The following is a 15,525-nucleotide window of genomic DNA, read 5'->3' as shown; positions in this document are numbered from 1 at the left end:
CCTTTACTAATCACAGAGCACTGATGACATAGGGATTACTTACAATTGGATGTGAGTGAGAAGAAAAAAGTTGAGAACCACTAGGTTAGACCACACAGAACCATAGATCATAACAGCACAAAAACAAGCCCTTCAGCCTTTCTAGTCTGTGTTGAATTACTATTCTGCCTCGTCCCACTGACCTGCACCTAACTAATATCCCTCTATACCCCTCCCATCCATGTATCTGTCCAAATTCTTCTTAAATTTAAAATTGAGCCTACATTCACCACTTCAGCTTGTCCACACCCCCACCACTCTCTGTGTGAACTCCCCCCCCCCTTTCACCCTGAACCCACATCCTCTGGTTTGTATCTCACCCACCCTCAGTGGGAAAATCCCCCTCATCCTTTTAAATATCAAATCTCCCCTCATTTTTCTACCCTCCAGGGAATAAAGTCTGAACCTGTTTAACCTTTCTCTGTAACTCAGTTCCTGAATATTGCATTCAGTTCTGGTGGAAAGTTTGGAGAGGCTGTGGAGGAGATTTATTATATTTAGACCTACATCACGAGTCCTTCCGGCCCACGAGACGGCGCTTCCCAATTTACACCCAATTAACCTACAACCCCCGGTATGCTTTGAACAGTGGGAGGGAACTGGAGCCCTCGGGAAAACCCACGCAAACACGGAAAGAACATGCAAACTCCTTACAGACAACACGGGATTAGAACCCTAGTTACTGGCACTGTAACAACGTTACACTAACCCGTGCTGATCGGAATTTACCAGGATGCTGTCTGGATTGGAGAATGTGTCTCATGATGAAAGGATGACGGATCAGCCATGATCATATTGAATGAATGGCTTGAAGGGCCAAATGGCCTCCTCTATGTTTCTATGTTTCCATGTTTCTATTTGGAGCAAAGAAGGATGAGAGGGGACTTGGTGGAGGTGAGTAAGGAACTTTGGGTGGGCAGCCAGTTCCTGTTCCGCAGGGCGACAGTAATAAACGCCACGGGACGTGTGGACAAGGTGAGGGGAGGGAGGGAAGGTGAGGGGAAAGACAGAGAGTGGTGGGGGCCTGGGATGTGTTACCGGGGGTGGGGGTGTAGGCTGGTAAATTAGGGGGATTTAAAAGACTCTTCCCACGGATGGAAGGGAGATTGTGGAGTAGGGTTATAATGGGGCGGCACAGCATTGTGGGCCAAAGGGCCTTGAATGTACCGGAATGTTCTGTGAGGGAAAAACACACAGATTGGACTCCAAAAAAAAACCAGCCATGTTGAGAACAATGTCTGCAAAACGACGCCTGGGGATAATGTACAAGCCAGCGGTTCTCGGGTATGACAGATCGTCTCTCCCGCGATCCCTTCAGAGTATTTATCCATGTTTCTCTGAGGCCACTTCATATTTAAAGTGGTTGTTTAAGCCCTCTTCATACTTAAATCCACATCTCATGCCTCAAAACACTTAATTTCTCTCTTTTCCGCTGACCCGTCGCGTTTAAATGTGGAAGATTTTGATGCTTTTATGATACTGGGCGCTGAAACCATTTGTGAGCGTCCTTTATACAGTCTGGGCCCTTCACACAGCCCAGATCTCTCACACAGTCCGGGCCCTTCACACAGCCCAGATCTCTCACACAGTCCGGGCCCTTCACACAGCCCAGATCTCTCACACAGTCCGGGCCCTTCACACAGCCCAGATCTCTCACACAGTCCGGGCCCTTCATACAGCCCAGATCACTCACACAACCCGGATCCCTCACACAACCCGGATCCCTCACACAGCCCGGATCCCTCACACAGTCCGGGCCCTTCACACAGCCCAGGCCCTTCACACAGCCCAGATCTCTCACACAGTCCGGGCCCTTCACACAACCCGGATCCCTCACACAGCCCGGATTCCTCACACAGTCCGGGCCCTTCACACAGCCCGGATCCCTCACACAGTCCGGGCCCCTCACAAGTCTGGGCCCTTCATACAACCCGGATCCCTCACACAGCCCAGGCCCTTCACACAGCCCAGATCTCTCACACAGTCCGGGCCCTTCACACAGCCCAGATCTCTCACACAACCCGGATCCCTCACACAGCCCGGATCCCTCACACAGTCCGGGCCCTTCACACAACCCGGATCCCTCACACAGCCCGGATCCCTCACACAGTCCGGGCCCCTCACACAGTCCAGGCCCTTCACAAGTCTGGGCCCTTCATACAACCCGGATCCCTCACGCAGCCTAGATCTCTCAAACAGTCCGGCCCCCCTCACACAGTCCGGGCCCCTCACAAGTCTGGGCCCTTCATACAGCCTGGATCCCTCACACAGTCCGGACCCTTCACACAGCCCGGATCCCTCACACAGCCCGGGCCCTTCACACAGCCCGGGGTCCTGTCTCCACCTTCCAAATGTGGAGACGCGGGTTCTTTCAATTACATTGGTTATTTATAAATTAAGTGGGTACTTTAATTGTGCGGATGATTTTGTGACCTATTTGTTGAGGAAGCCGTGAGTTTGATCCTGTTCGCGTGGCCGCTTCCATTCACGTCCAGTCCGGTTCCTTTCACCCCGACCCGGTGCAGGAGCGGGGCAGCTTCTCCCCTTCCGCCCTCACCGTGGAGACCGTGTCTCTGCGGATCTTGTATCTTGTCCCAACACGTCCCGGGTCTGAGACTCGCGGCGATTAATCGGATCCATCGGTTTCACCTCGACTTTGATTCCTGTCTTTGGACTTTTATCTGTAAATATGAGACAGTTACGTTGACTTTCTGCAGTGATTTATATAGGTGTGAAAACCATCAATGTTCATCATACCGTCCTCTTCTATATTTAGAGCACATTTCTTTTCATTATATAGATCATTTCAAATCTATTCCATGAGAATATTTAAGCCGTTATTTTCCTGACACAGGTTGTTTGATGTGTGAACCGTCTCCGAACAGACCCGAGAAGCCGCTTTTTCACACGCGCGGGGTAATGTTTGGAACTTGGTTTCCCTCCAACATTCACCTCAGTCCCATCACGGAGACGCAGGTTCTACTTTAAATAGAACCCGCTCGAATAATATCTCCTGTTCTTTTCCCTCAACCTCCCTCCTTCCTTCCCCCTCTCTTACTCCCTCTCTCTCCCCTTCCCCCTCTCTCCCTCCCTCTCCTCCTCTCTCTCCCTCACTCCCTCGCCCTCTCCCTCCCTCTCTCTCCCTCCCCTCTCTCTTCTCCCTCTCATCTCCCCAGGACCCCGTTAATGTTGATGTGGGGCAACTATTTTCCATTTTGAACATCTCCCTGCAAAACATGATCAACATCCGTTGGTGATTTTTTAAAAAATCCACTTGAAATGTACTTATAAGTTAGAGATGTCCGTTTAAAGGAATTTGCAAACTAAGTTCCACCAAAACCATTATTTTTGCCCGAGTTTCATTTCCCCCCGTGTTCAAGTTTCCTGTCGTCTGCTCGTAGAACCGGAGGAAAAAGTTTTTCTCCGGTCCTCAGGGCAACATTTCACACAGACTCACGAACAATAATGTGCAGGGTGCATGTAAACATAAATTACTGTTAACTCGTAGAGTCTCGGAGGGTTTGTTCAAGCCCTTGTTCTCTCTCTCTCTCTCTCTCTCTCTCACACACACACACACACACACACACACAAACACACACACACACACACACACACAAACACACACACACACACACACACACACATACATGTGGGGAGACGATTTAAACTCTCCTGCTTTCTGCATTTTATATATCCAACATCCATTTCATTTAAAACAGGCTCTGCTTTAAATACACCATAAAACACTGGAGCAGAAATAGGCCATTCAGCCCATAGTCTGCCCCATGAGGTGACCCATTCCCCCATTCAGCCGTCTCCCTATATCCTTTGATACCCCAGCTAATCTAGAACCTGTCAATCTCTGCCTTAAAAACACTCGATGACCCGGCCTCCACAACCACCCGTGGCAGCAAATTCCACAGATTCACCACTCTCTGGCTGAAGAAATTCCTCTGCGTCTCTGTTCAAATAACATCTCCCATTCTTTTCTCTTCTCTCACATCTCCCCATTCCCACATCAGTTTTGATTTTGTCTGTGTCTGGCCTCCCTGCTGACATTGTTCTAACATCAGTTTGTGATTTTAAAAATTAATTTAAAATGCACTTAAAATTAGAAATGTTATATTTTAAAAAACAGAATATAATTTGCAAAATATATTGCACCAAACCATTTTTTTTATATTTTAAAGATGTAACTCAATTTTTTGCTAATATAAAATGTGTTTCTCCAGAGGAGTTAATCATTTAAACTAAAGTACAAACCAGTGAATACAAATATCAGATGTGTTTACACAAAAGCCGTGTCAATTCAGTTGAATAAAATATAAATAATATTCATTAACATGAAGATAAAATAGAAATAATAGGAAATCCTATTAATTTAAAATCTAAATATTATTAAATTTACTTTTAATTTTTAAAAATTCACTCATATGTCACAGTAATAGGCCCTTCCAACCCACAAGTCCGTTCCACCCAATTACACCCCATTAACCTACAACCCCCCTGGTACGTATCAAACAGTGGGAGGAAACCAGAGCCCCCCCCAACGCAGACATGGGGAGAATGGGCAAACTCCTCACAGACAGTATGGGATTCGAACCCCAGTCCCAATCGCTAGTGCTGTAACAGCATTACGCTAATCGTTTTGCCAACCGGGCCCCCCAGATTAATTTACAGTGATATAAAACATGAATAATATTAAATTATATTAATTTACATTGGTATAAAATATAAATTATATTAATTTGCACAAATATAAAATGCAAATCTATGGATGTTGGGAGTAGAAATGTATAAATGAATTAAATTATGCACAATATCGACTAGTATCAATATAAAATTTGTAAAATGCATTTCTACAAACACAATATTCATTTTAATGAAAATAAGGGAGTAATGGGAATGTGAGGTGTTTAAACAGATGTTATATCAATATTTATGTACACAAATTGCATGTAACTAACAATGTGATTTCTATCATTCTTACACACATGGTCATTGACCACAGACACAAAGAACATTACAACACTGAAACAGGCCCTTCGGCCCTTCTAATCTAAGCCAAACTATTATTCTGTGCAGTTCCACTGACCTGCACCCAGTCCATATCCCTCCCATCCACGTATCTGTCCAAATTCTTCTTAAATGTTCATATTGACCCCACATTCCCCATCCCTCTCTGTGGGAAGAAATCTCCCTCTTACCCTTAACCTACGTCCTCTGGTTTGTATCTCGCCCACCCTCAGTGGGAAAAGCCGACCTACATTTACTCTGTCTGTCCCCCTCATCATTTTAAATACCTCGATCATATCATAAAACATTAAATTATGTGAACTCTAACTTTATATGAAAATTTTTTTGAAATATTGTGCACATAATTTTTTACAAAACTATTCCATGTATAAACATAACAGCATTAACAAGACTGGCAGGTCAACGCGGCAGGGATGCCCACTATCACCTTTATTGTTTGCGTTAGCTATAGAACCACAAGCAGAATTGATAAGAATAGATAATAATATAAAAGGAATAAAAATAAAAGACAAGGAATATAAAAGCAGTCTATTTGCGGATGATGTACTTAACAGAACCAGAACTATCAATAAAAGAATTATATAAGAAATTGAAGGAATATGGAGAAGTGTCGGGTTACAAGATAAACGTAAATAAAAGTGAAGCAATGCCTATGAATAATGCGGATTTCTCAAAATTTAAGAAGGAATCTCCATTTAGATGGCAAATGCAGGCAATAAGATACCTAGGTGTACAAATAAACAAAAATCTCGGCCAACTATATAAACTCAATTATTATCCACTAATGAAAAAATTACAGGACGATTTAGAGCATTGGAAAGATTTACCACTAACACTAATAGGAAGGATAAACTGTATTAAAATGAACATTTTTCCAAGGATATTATACTTATTTCAGGCATTGCCAATACAAGTGACAGAAAAATTCTTCAAGGAGTTGAAGAAAATAATAAGGAAATTTTTATGGAGGGGGGGAAACCGAGGATAGCACTAGATAAATTAACAGAATGGTATAAACAAGGAGGCTTACAACTGCCAAACTTTAAAAATTATTATAGAGCCGCACAATTAAGATACCTATCAGATTTTTATCAAACGAGGGAAAAACCAGACTGGACGAGATTAGAATTAGATAAAATAGGGGAAAAGATACCTGAACACATATTATATAAATGGGATGAAAAATTGGTACAACATAGAAGTTCTCCAGTATTACATCATCTCCTCAATATTTGGAAGAAGATTCATGTAGAAAGAAATAAAACAAATTATCAATTACCAAAACTAATATTGACGCAAAACAAGTTACTCCCTTTTACAATAGATAACCTTTCCTTTAGAGAATGGGAAAAAAAGGGATTAAAAGAATAGAAAATTGTTTTTCAGGAAATAGATTCTTATACTTTGAACAAATGAAAGATAAGTACAATATAACTCAAGATACAGCGCTGGCATATTACCAATTGAGATCCTACTTGAAGGATAAATTAGGAAGCAGTTTGAGTTTGCCAGAGGCAAGTAACCTTGAATATGTGATTACAGATACAATGATAATCAAAAGATTTATAACAAATATGTATATTAAACTGCAAGAAAAGGAGAATGAGGAAACAAATGGTAAAACTAAACAAAAATGGGAACAAGATTTAAATATAAAGATAAAAAAGGAAACATGGGAGAAATTATGTTCAGGAACGATGAGAAATACAATAAATATGAGGCTACATATGATACAATATAACTGGATACACAGACTATACATTACACCTCAAAAGTTAAATAAAGGGACCCAACAGTATCTGATAGATGTTTTCGATGTAAAAAAGAAATGGGAACAACAATTCATGCAATCTGGACATGTGAGAAAGTAGAAAAATTTTGGGAAGATCTCAATCAGATATTAAATAAAATAACAGAAAACAATATACCAAAGAATCCAGAGATCTTTCTCCTAAGTAACATAAAAAACAAAGAATTTGGAATTGATTTGGAGGATGCACAAAAAAGATTTGTTAAGATAGCTCTAGCCGTAGCAAAAAAATGTATTATGTCAACCTGGAAATTGGAAGATAATTTGAAAATACAACAATGGTATATAGAAATGAACAAATGTATTCCATTAGAAAAAATAACATATAGTTTAAGAAATAATATTGAAATATTCGAACAAATATGGGAGCCTTACATTAAATACAATAGCGAAAACCTACCGGGGACAATCATTACCTAAGTTGATGGAAGGAGAAGGAAAGAAAAGAATGGACTCAGTAGAATTTCTGGTGTATTTTTGTTGAGTGACAACATTGTCTGACTGGTTTAATATATCCTAGATTGTATACCTTAAATGGATGGGGGGGGGGGGTGAGGGGGGTGGGTTGGGAGGAGGGGGGGGGAGAAAATGTCACTGTATATGTGTGAAAAGGAAAAAGTGTGTATCATGACTAATGTGATTTATGGTGTGAAAAATAAAAAATTAAAAAAAAAAACAAAAAAAAAACCAAGACTGTAAAGTGCCTACAGGAAACTCAGTGTAATATATTTGGAAAATGAATAGATGTGATGGTTTTAAATAGATCTGGGTAATTATTAAAAGTTTACTTTCCTGAAATAGTCATGGTATTGGATCAAACTGAACGGTCAACCCATTTGCCTTGGAATTTTACAGAACGTTTCCCCCCACCCCCATCCAACATGGATTGTAACTGCATCTCTGATCTGCTGTTAACTCCACCGCTGCCTACCCTGTGGACCCCGGGTAAGTGGAGCCTGGGCAACTTCTCCGCTTCTTGGGGGTGGGGGAGAGACCTGAGCGCAGCACCTGCCTGGAGGGGCTACTGTGTGGGTTGAGGGAGGAAGATAGTGAGTGAGGGAGAGGAGAGGAAGCAAGAGGGACTGGGAGAGCAGAGAGAGATTTGGGGAAGGAGATGGAGAGATGGAGGATGGCAAGAGAGGGAGGAAGGGAGAGGATACTATGCTGTAACACAGCACTGTCGACAACAATATCTCAGGTACAAAGTTCATTTTATTGTGATGTAATAATTTATTAAAATGTATTCTTTAACTTTTGTCTGCCAATAACAGTATCATTTAATCATCAGAACCGACCCATCATCAGAACTCTTCCATCATCAGAACCGACCCATCATCAGAACCGACCCATCATCAGAACTCTTCCATCATCAGAACCGACCCATCATCAGAACTCTTCCATCATCAGAACCGACCCATCATCAGAACTCTTCCATCATCAGAACCGACCCATCATCAGAACCGACCCATCATCAGAACCGACCCATCATCAGAACCGACCCATCATCAGAACTGACCCATCATCAGAACTCTTCCATCATCAGAACCGACCCATCATTAGAACTCTTCCATCATCAGAACTCTTCCATCATCAGAACTCTTCCATCATCAGAACTCTTCCATCATCAGAACTCTTCCATCATCAGAACTCTTCCATCATCAGAACTCTTCCATCATCAGAACCGACCCATCATTAGAACTCTTCCATCATCAGAACCGACCCATCATCAGAACTCTTCCATCATCAGAACTCTTCCATCATCAGAACTCTTCCATCATCAGAACCGACCCATCATCAGAACTCTTCCATCATCAGAACTCTTCCATCATCAGAACTCTTCCATCATCAGAACCAACCCATCATCAGAACTCTTCCATCATCAGAACTCTTCCATCATCAGAACTCTTCCATCATCAGAACTCTTCCATCATCAGAATGGACCCGTCATCAGAACGGACCCGTCATCAGAACGGACCCGTCATCAGAACGGACCCGTCATCAGAACCGACCCGTCATCAGAACCGACCCGTCATCAGAACCGACCCGTCATCAGAACCGACCCGTCATCAGAACCGACCCGTCATCAGAACCGACCCGTCATCAGAACTGATCCATCATCAGAACCGACCCATCCTCAGTATGGACACATCCTCAGTACTGATCCATGAACTGAACAGACCCATCATCAGTATTGATCTATCAACAACCCTGACCCATCAACAGTACCAATTCATCATCAGTACAGATCTATCGACAATACAGACCCATCAACAGTATTGACCCATCTGCAATACCAACCCATTATCAGGACTGACTCATCATCAGACCCATTCCATCAAAAGAACTGCTCCATCAACAGAACCAATCCATCAACAGTACTGATCCATCAACAGTACTGATCCATCAATAGCACTTTCCATCAACAGCACCATTTCATCAACAGAATTGATCCATCAATAGAATCGATCAATCCACAGAACTGATCGATCCACAGCACTGATCCATCAACAGCATCCGTCCATCAACAGTAACAATTCTAGTCTGTGCCAAACTATTATTTGGCCCAGTTCCACTGACCTGCACCCAGTCCATATCCCCCATACCTCTTCCATCCATGTACCTGTCAAAATTCTTCATAAATACTAAAATTGAACCCGCATTCACTACTGCACAACTTCCACTGATCTCTGTGTGAAGAAGCTCCCCCTCATGTTCCCCCTAAACTTTTCCCCTTTCACCCTTAACCCATGTCCTCTGGTTTGTATCTCACCCACCCTCAATGAGGAAAGCCAACCGACATTTACTCTGTCTCTCCACTTCATAATTTTAAATACCTCGATCAAATCTCCTCTCATTCTTCTACGCTTCAGGGAATAAAGTCTGAAACTGTTTAACCTTTCCCTGTAACTCGGTTCCTGAAGTCTGGGCAACATCCCAGTAAATCTTCTCTGCACTCTTTTTATCTTATTGAGATCTTTCCTGTAGTTCGGTGACCAAAACTGCACAAAATTCTTCGTATGTGGCCTCACCAATGTCTTGTACAACTTTACCATAACACCCCAACTCCTGGACTCAATACTCTGATTTATGAAGGCCAATATGCCAAAAGCTCTCAGTCTCTTTGATCTTTTTAATAAGTTTTACAGAAGAGGAATAGATTATGTGGAGAACGTAGGGTGAGCAAACATAAAAGTACATTTGCAAAAATAAAACATTGGCGATATTCCCCCTCCCCATACAACATTGTCGAAATGACATCAAAAAAACAAAGCACTCCACCCCCCCCCCACCCCTGGACAAAACCTGGGATGTTTTAACGTAAAATTAAAAGTGGTTTAGTTTGGTTGAATGGATAAAATGTTACGACCTGAAGAGAAAAACATGGACGTAAATAAATACGTTCAATGACCAACACAGACAGATAAATGAGCATGAAAATAGTCTGTAAAAGGATTCCAAATTGATTGAACATTAGTGTTAGAGAACAACATGGACATTGATCGGTTCTAGATGAAGGCCAGACATGATGTGACCACTGAATTCTTGTGGGTGGAACCGGATCTTTCCATATCAGTAGGATCGCTCTTCGTGCCATAAGAGTTAACGACTTGATAATCAGATGAAGAAAATTGCTCGTTCATATCACAAGATAAAGGAACAGATGTAGGCCATTCAGCCCATTGGGTCTGCTCCACAAATCCACCCTGAGATGAACCATTCTCACATCTAGTTCCAAGTTCTGGCCTTTCCCCCAGATCCCTTGATCCCCTGACTAATTAGACACCTATCAGTCTCCTCTTTAAACTCCCCCCAATGATCGGGCCACCATCGCTGTATGTGGCAATGAATTCCACAAATCCACGACCCTCTGGCTAAAGAAATTTCTCCTCAGCTCTGTTTTCAATGGGTCCCTTCTAATTCTAAGGCTGTGCCCTCTTGTCTTGGATTCATCCACCAAGAGAAACATCTCATATCATCCAACACTCCAGACAAAGCCGTTAAAGGATTAGGATCAAGATGAACAAAACACAAAAAATCTCCCTCCAATAAGAGCTAATCAAGAACAGAGCATATGTATCAAGGTTGCTTCCCCATTACCTCTGTCACATTGGGGATTTAGATCAGGAAATATATGGGATAATTTGTCTTTAGACATGTAAATCCAATGTACAACCTTGAACTACATAAGAGAAGGTCGAGCACATAATGAAGTGTTTAACCTTACTGAGGGAAACTTGATGCCATTTTGAAAGCAAACCCTTCTGGGAGGGTTGTAAAATTTGAAAATTGCAATCAGTGGGTTAGATTCAACAGCCATGGGAAAATTTGGGAGTTGAACCTACAAAAATTTCTGATCTGCAAGTATCTAAAAAAATTGTGAATTTGGTAAATGATACCTGTTCAAAAGACATGAAACAACTGTCAAGAAACAAGTCTCAAAAACACAGAACACCATTATCGTACCAACTGACAAATGTTGAATCGTAAAACAAAGGGGAAAATACAGAATTAGATGAAATAAAACTTGATGAGGAAAAACCTTGTAAATCAAAACATTTCCTGAATTGACCCAGACATGCAAGGCATCTTCTACTACAGGGCTGTGGATCATTCCATTAAAAAAGGATGTGCTTCTCCTATAAAGGTTAAAATGGAAACTTCTCAGCCCAACTCAATTCCAAAGAAACCCAAAGTGGGCATCCAAACTTTTTTGCAAGCACTGTCCACAATGCCTCCAATACCATTTACCTACCTCAGTCGGTGACCTGAGTTAAACTCCAGCTGCCAGTCTGGTTGTTTACAATTCTTTTTTTTAACATGTACCTTGTGTACAGTTCTCTGGCCCGCAGGAAAAATAATCTCAGGGTTGTATACGATGTCATGTAAGAAATCTGAAATTTGAACTTGCCCTGTCTATCCAGCCATTCTCAACCTTAGGACCCTGTTCAAAGTTTATGGGCCCTCTCCCCCGTGAAGTAGTCAAGTTTAATTGGTTTCTTCTGTACATCTCTTCCACCGTCTACGTCAAAAACATATAAACATTTTTCACATGGGGTCTAACTCAAGTCTTGTAGAGCAGTAACGTTACCAGGCCTGAGATTCTTTACCTGTGGGCATGGCAGAATTTCTACATTACCAGTAACTGTGAACTGGTCTCGAGAAGGAAGAAATATATATATATATATATATATATATAAGAAAGAGAGAGAAATGTGAACAAACTGACTGAAAATATAGAAAAAATAAATATTCAGTAATAAATCTCACTGGACTAACAAGGTTCGCTTCCTGAAAGAAATCAGGGATTATGATCGACAACTTCAAGCTCAACACTAGGATAATTTCAGATTTGCTGCATAACATAGGAAGTTGGAGAAACATTAAATTAACTTGGATTAAAATGAGCCTGTTTAATCGCATCACGACACTGACACATTGCGTTAGTTCGACAGACCTGAAAATGTTTTGCCGCTGATTTTCATTCGTACTCGGCATCTGATGTCTCTCGTGTCAGTGTCCCACCATAGTTGGCTGGCGTTGACGGATTCCAGTTGCCCTGATGCCGCTTTTGCACGGTCACAATGTCCTAGTGAAACCTTTCACCATGTTCATTACTGAGATCAGCAGGGAAGGAGTCCACGTGAACGAATTCTCAATGACAAGTTGCACCTCATGGTTTTGCACGCTCAATGTAGACTTAAAATATGACAGGTACATATAGAACCATAGACCACAGAAACAGGCCCCTTCAGCCCTTCCAGGCTGAGCCAAACCATTTTTCTGCCCGATCCCACTGACCTGCTCCCAGTCCATATCCCTCACACCCCTCCCATCCACAGACCTGTCCAAATTCTTGTTAAATATTAAAATTGAGCCCACATTCACCACTCTAATTCATTCCAAACCCACACCCCTCTCTGTGTGAAGAAGATCCCCCTCATTTTCCCCTTTCACTCTTAACCCATGTCCTCTGGTTTGGATCTCACCCACCCTCAGTTGTAGGAAACTTTGAAGGTGATCAGCGTACAAAAATCCATAAAATACACCCAAAAGTGTTGAGGAAGCAAAATCTTCATTGTCTCGTGTAAAGTGCTTAAGGGCAAGTCCTTAAACAAGTCCCTGATTGAGTTTGTCATTGAGGCGTCTGATGGTGGAGGGGGAGCAGCTGATCCTGAACCTGGTGGGGTGAGTCTTGTGGCCACGACACCTCTTTCCTGATGGCAGCAGTGAGAACAGTGTGTGCCGGGTGGTGACGGTCCCTGATGATCGCTGCTGCCCTGCGATGGCAGTGTTCCCCGTAGATGTTCTCGATGTTGAAGGGAGGATTTTGCTGTGTCCGCTACCTTTTTCAGGGCTTTACGCTCAGGGATATTAGTGGCCCCACACCACACCGCGATGCAGCCGGTTACCTAAGCCGTGGTTTGCTTAGGTTTCTGTAACTCTAACCTTCAGGCTTTGCATTCCCGGACTGGGCCTACAAGCCGGAGTCAAGTCCCGGATCCCGGCAGATTCAGCTGTGGCACTTCATCCTGGAGCTCTTGCAGAAGGAGGAGTACCACGATGTCATCTCCTGGCAGGGGGACTACGGGGAGTTTGTCATCAAGGACCCCGATGAGGTGGCCAAACTCTGGGGTGTCCGCAAGTGCAAACCCCACATGAACTACGACAAGCTCAGCCGGGCTCTGAGGTGAGAATACACCCTCCCCCATTCCCCACCCAACTCCCTATCCTTCTGTGTCTGAGCAGATCTCTGTGGGGGCGCGTCAAACCAGCCTGTTCCGTTGGTGAGGCAGAGAACTCCTGCAACGCTGCAGGGAGTCCTGGAGTGATGTTGATTCAGGATTCAATATTTAGCTTTATCCGTAGTGAAAAAATGTATTGCTAGTAAGTGGTAAGATACAAATATGACTGATATTAATAAATGGCATAATGAGATGGAAAAAAAAAAAAAAAAAAAAAAAGATTATTTTATAACAGAAAATATATCTCTGCACAAAATGCTCACAGCCCTTTACAGTCAGAGAGAGAGAAGCAAAAGAGAGTTCTCCCCCCACTCCGAGTCACAAATGTCTGTGGTTCAACTCTTGCAGCCCCGCAGAGTTCGGTCCAAACCATCGGTGAATCCTTCGACCACAGTCGCCAGCAGCCTGCGTGGGTTCCTTCCTTGACTCACCAAGGTGGTCCGCTGCCAAGGATAATCTCCTCAAATGGTGTTGCGGGATTTTAAATAAACCCCCCCACCCCCGTCGGCTTCTTTAATGGGGCGTTGAAAGCCAGTATGGAGATGTTGGTAGCAGGACCGGATGGTTGGACCCCATGGGGGAGCGCTGTGACTCCACTGCTCGCTTTCCCAGGGTCCAAACCAGCTGCAGTGCTGCTGACTTCACCCCAACCCTTGGAGTGACTGAGACCCCCAGAGTTATATTGAGACCCGCAGAGAGTCTCTGTGACCCCCACACCAGTAGAAGAGGTTAGGTAGGTAGGGGTAACAGGGAGGGATTCTCTGGGGGTGAGATGCTGGAATCCCTGGAGTGAGGGACGGTCCTGAATACCGAGAGCCCACATCTCATTCCAATGCCCTCACTCTGCCTCACCGTGAGGGCCCTTGAATCCCTCCAAGGTCCCAATCAGAGGCTCCTGCCTCTCTCGTTCTCATCCTCATCCCATCTCCCTGTCTCCCTCCCCCATCTCCCTGACTCCCTGACCCCATCTCCCTCCCCTCTCTCCCTCCCACTGTCTCCCTCACCCCATCTCCCTCTCCCCATCTCCCCTTCTCCCTCCCCCCATCTCCCTCCCCGTCTCCATCTCCCTCACCCCCATTTCCCTTTCCCATCTCCCTCCATCTCCTTCTCTCCCAACCTCTCTCCCTCCATCTCCTCCCTCTATCTGAGGATCTCCCTCTCTCTCCCAACCTCTCCCTTCATCTCCTCCCTCTCTCCGAGGATCTCCCTCTCTTTCTCTCCCTGAGGACCTCCCACTCTCCCTCCCTCTCTCCCCATCTCCCTCTCTCCCTATCTCTCTCTCTCCCCGAGGACCTCTCACTCTACCTCTCTCCCCAAGTGTCTCTGGAGCCTGCATAACCCCCTCCCGTCCTTTCCCCTCCCCCAGGTATTACTACAACAAGCGGATCCTCCACAAGACGAAGGGGAAACGCTTCACCTACAAGTTCAACTTCAGCAAGGTGATCCTGGTGAACTACCCGCTGCTGGAGATGGGCAACTCTCACCTGTTGCTGGGTCCCAACCACTTCAACTCCGGTCAGGGTGCCCAATGCAGCACCCTTACCCCTGAGGTAAGACAAGTGGTCTTCCCACCCCACCCTCCCCCACACTGCTCATCCTCTCCCACAACCCTGACCCTGGGAATATGTGATGGGACGGTGCGGAGGGAGCTTCATTCTGGGTCTGACCCGGGAGTGTGTGATGGGACAGTGTGGAGGGAGCTTCATTATGGGTCTGACCCCGAGAGTGTGTGATGGGACAGTGCGGAGGGAGCTTCACTCTGTGTCCGACCCCGGGAGTGTGTGATGGGACGGTTCAGAGGGGGCTTCACTCTGTTGTTTCCACGTTGTTCCTACAAGACAATCCACAGTTTGCTGCTCCCCCCTCGACTCCCTGACGCTCGAGCAGGTGAACTGA

At 44.2% G+C, this 15,525-nt stretch overlaps 1 protein-coding gene across 1 annotated transcript; it reads left to right on the top strand.

The window, feature by feature from the left end:
- The first annotated feature begins 607 nt into the window (after positions 1-607).
- LOC138765371 (ETS domain-containing transcription factor ERF-like) lies at positions 608-15,525 on the top strand. The gene is made up of 5 exons (XM_069942413.1): positions 608-933; positions 7,742-7,831; positions 13,340-13,574; positions 14,996-15,179; positions 15,517-15,525. Exons 1-5 carry the CDS (start codon positions 888-890, stop codon positions 15,523-15,525), a joined length of 564 nt encoding a protein of 187 aa, XP_069798514.1. The 5' UTR covers positions 608-887.

Source organism: Narcine bancroftii, chromosome 5 (genome assembly GCF_036971445.1).
Source record: "Narcine bancroftii isolate sNarBan1 chromosome 5, sNarBan1.hap1, whole genome shotgun sequence".
In the NCBI taxonomy this organism is placed as follows: domain Eukaryota; kingdom Metazoa; phylum Chordata; class Chondrichthyes; order Torpediniformes; family Narcinidae; genus Narcine; species Narcine bancroftii.
This window is presented reverse-complemented; position numbering and strand designations above follow the sequence as displayed.

What these genes read in the sequence shown, in the direction of transcription:
- LOC138765371 (XM_069942413.1), top strand. Translation starts at nt 888, where the DNA reads ATGTTTCTATTTGGAGCAAAGAAGGATGAGAGGGGACTTGGTGGAG. An exon ending in TGAGAGGGGACTTGGTGGAG is followed by an intron (nt 934 to 7,741) that starts GTGAGTAAGGAA and finishes GGAATTTTACAG; the next exon opens with AACGTTTCCCCCCACCCCCA. An exon ending in GCCTACCCTGTGGACCCCGG is followed by an intron (nt 7,832 to 13,339) that starts GTAAGTGGAGCC and finishes TCTAACCTTCAG; the next exon opens with GCTTTGCATTCCCGGACTGG.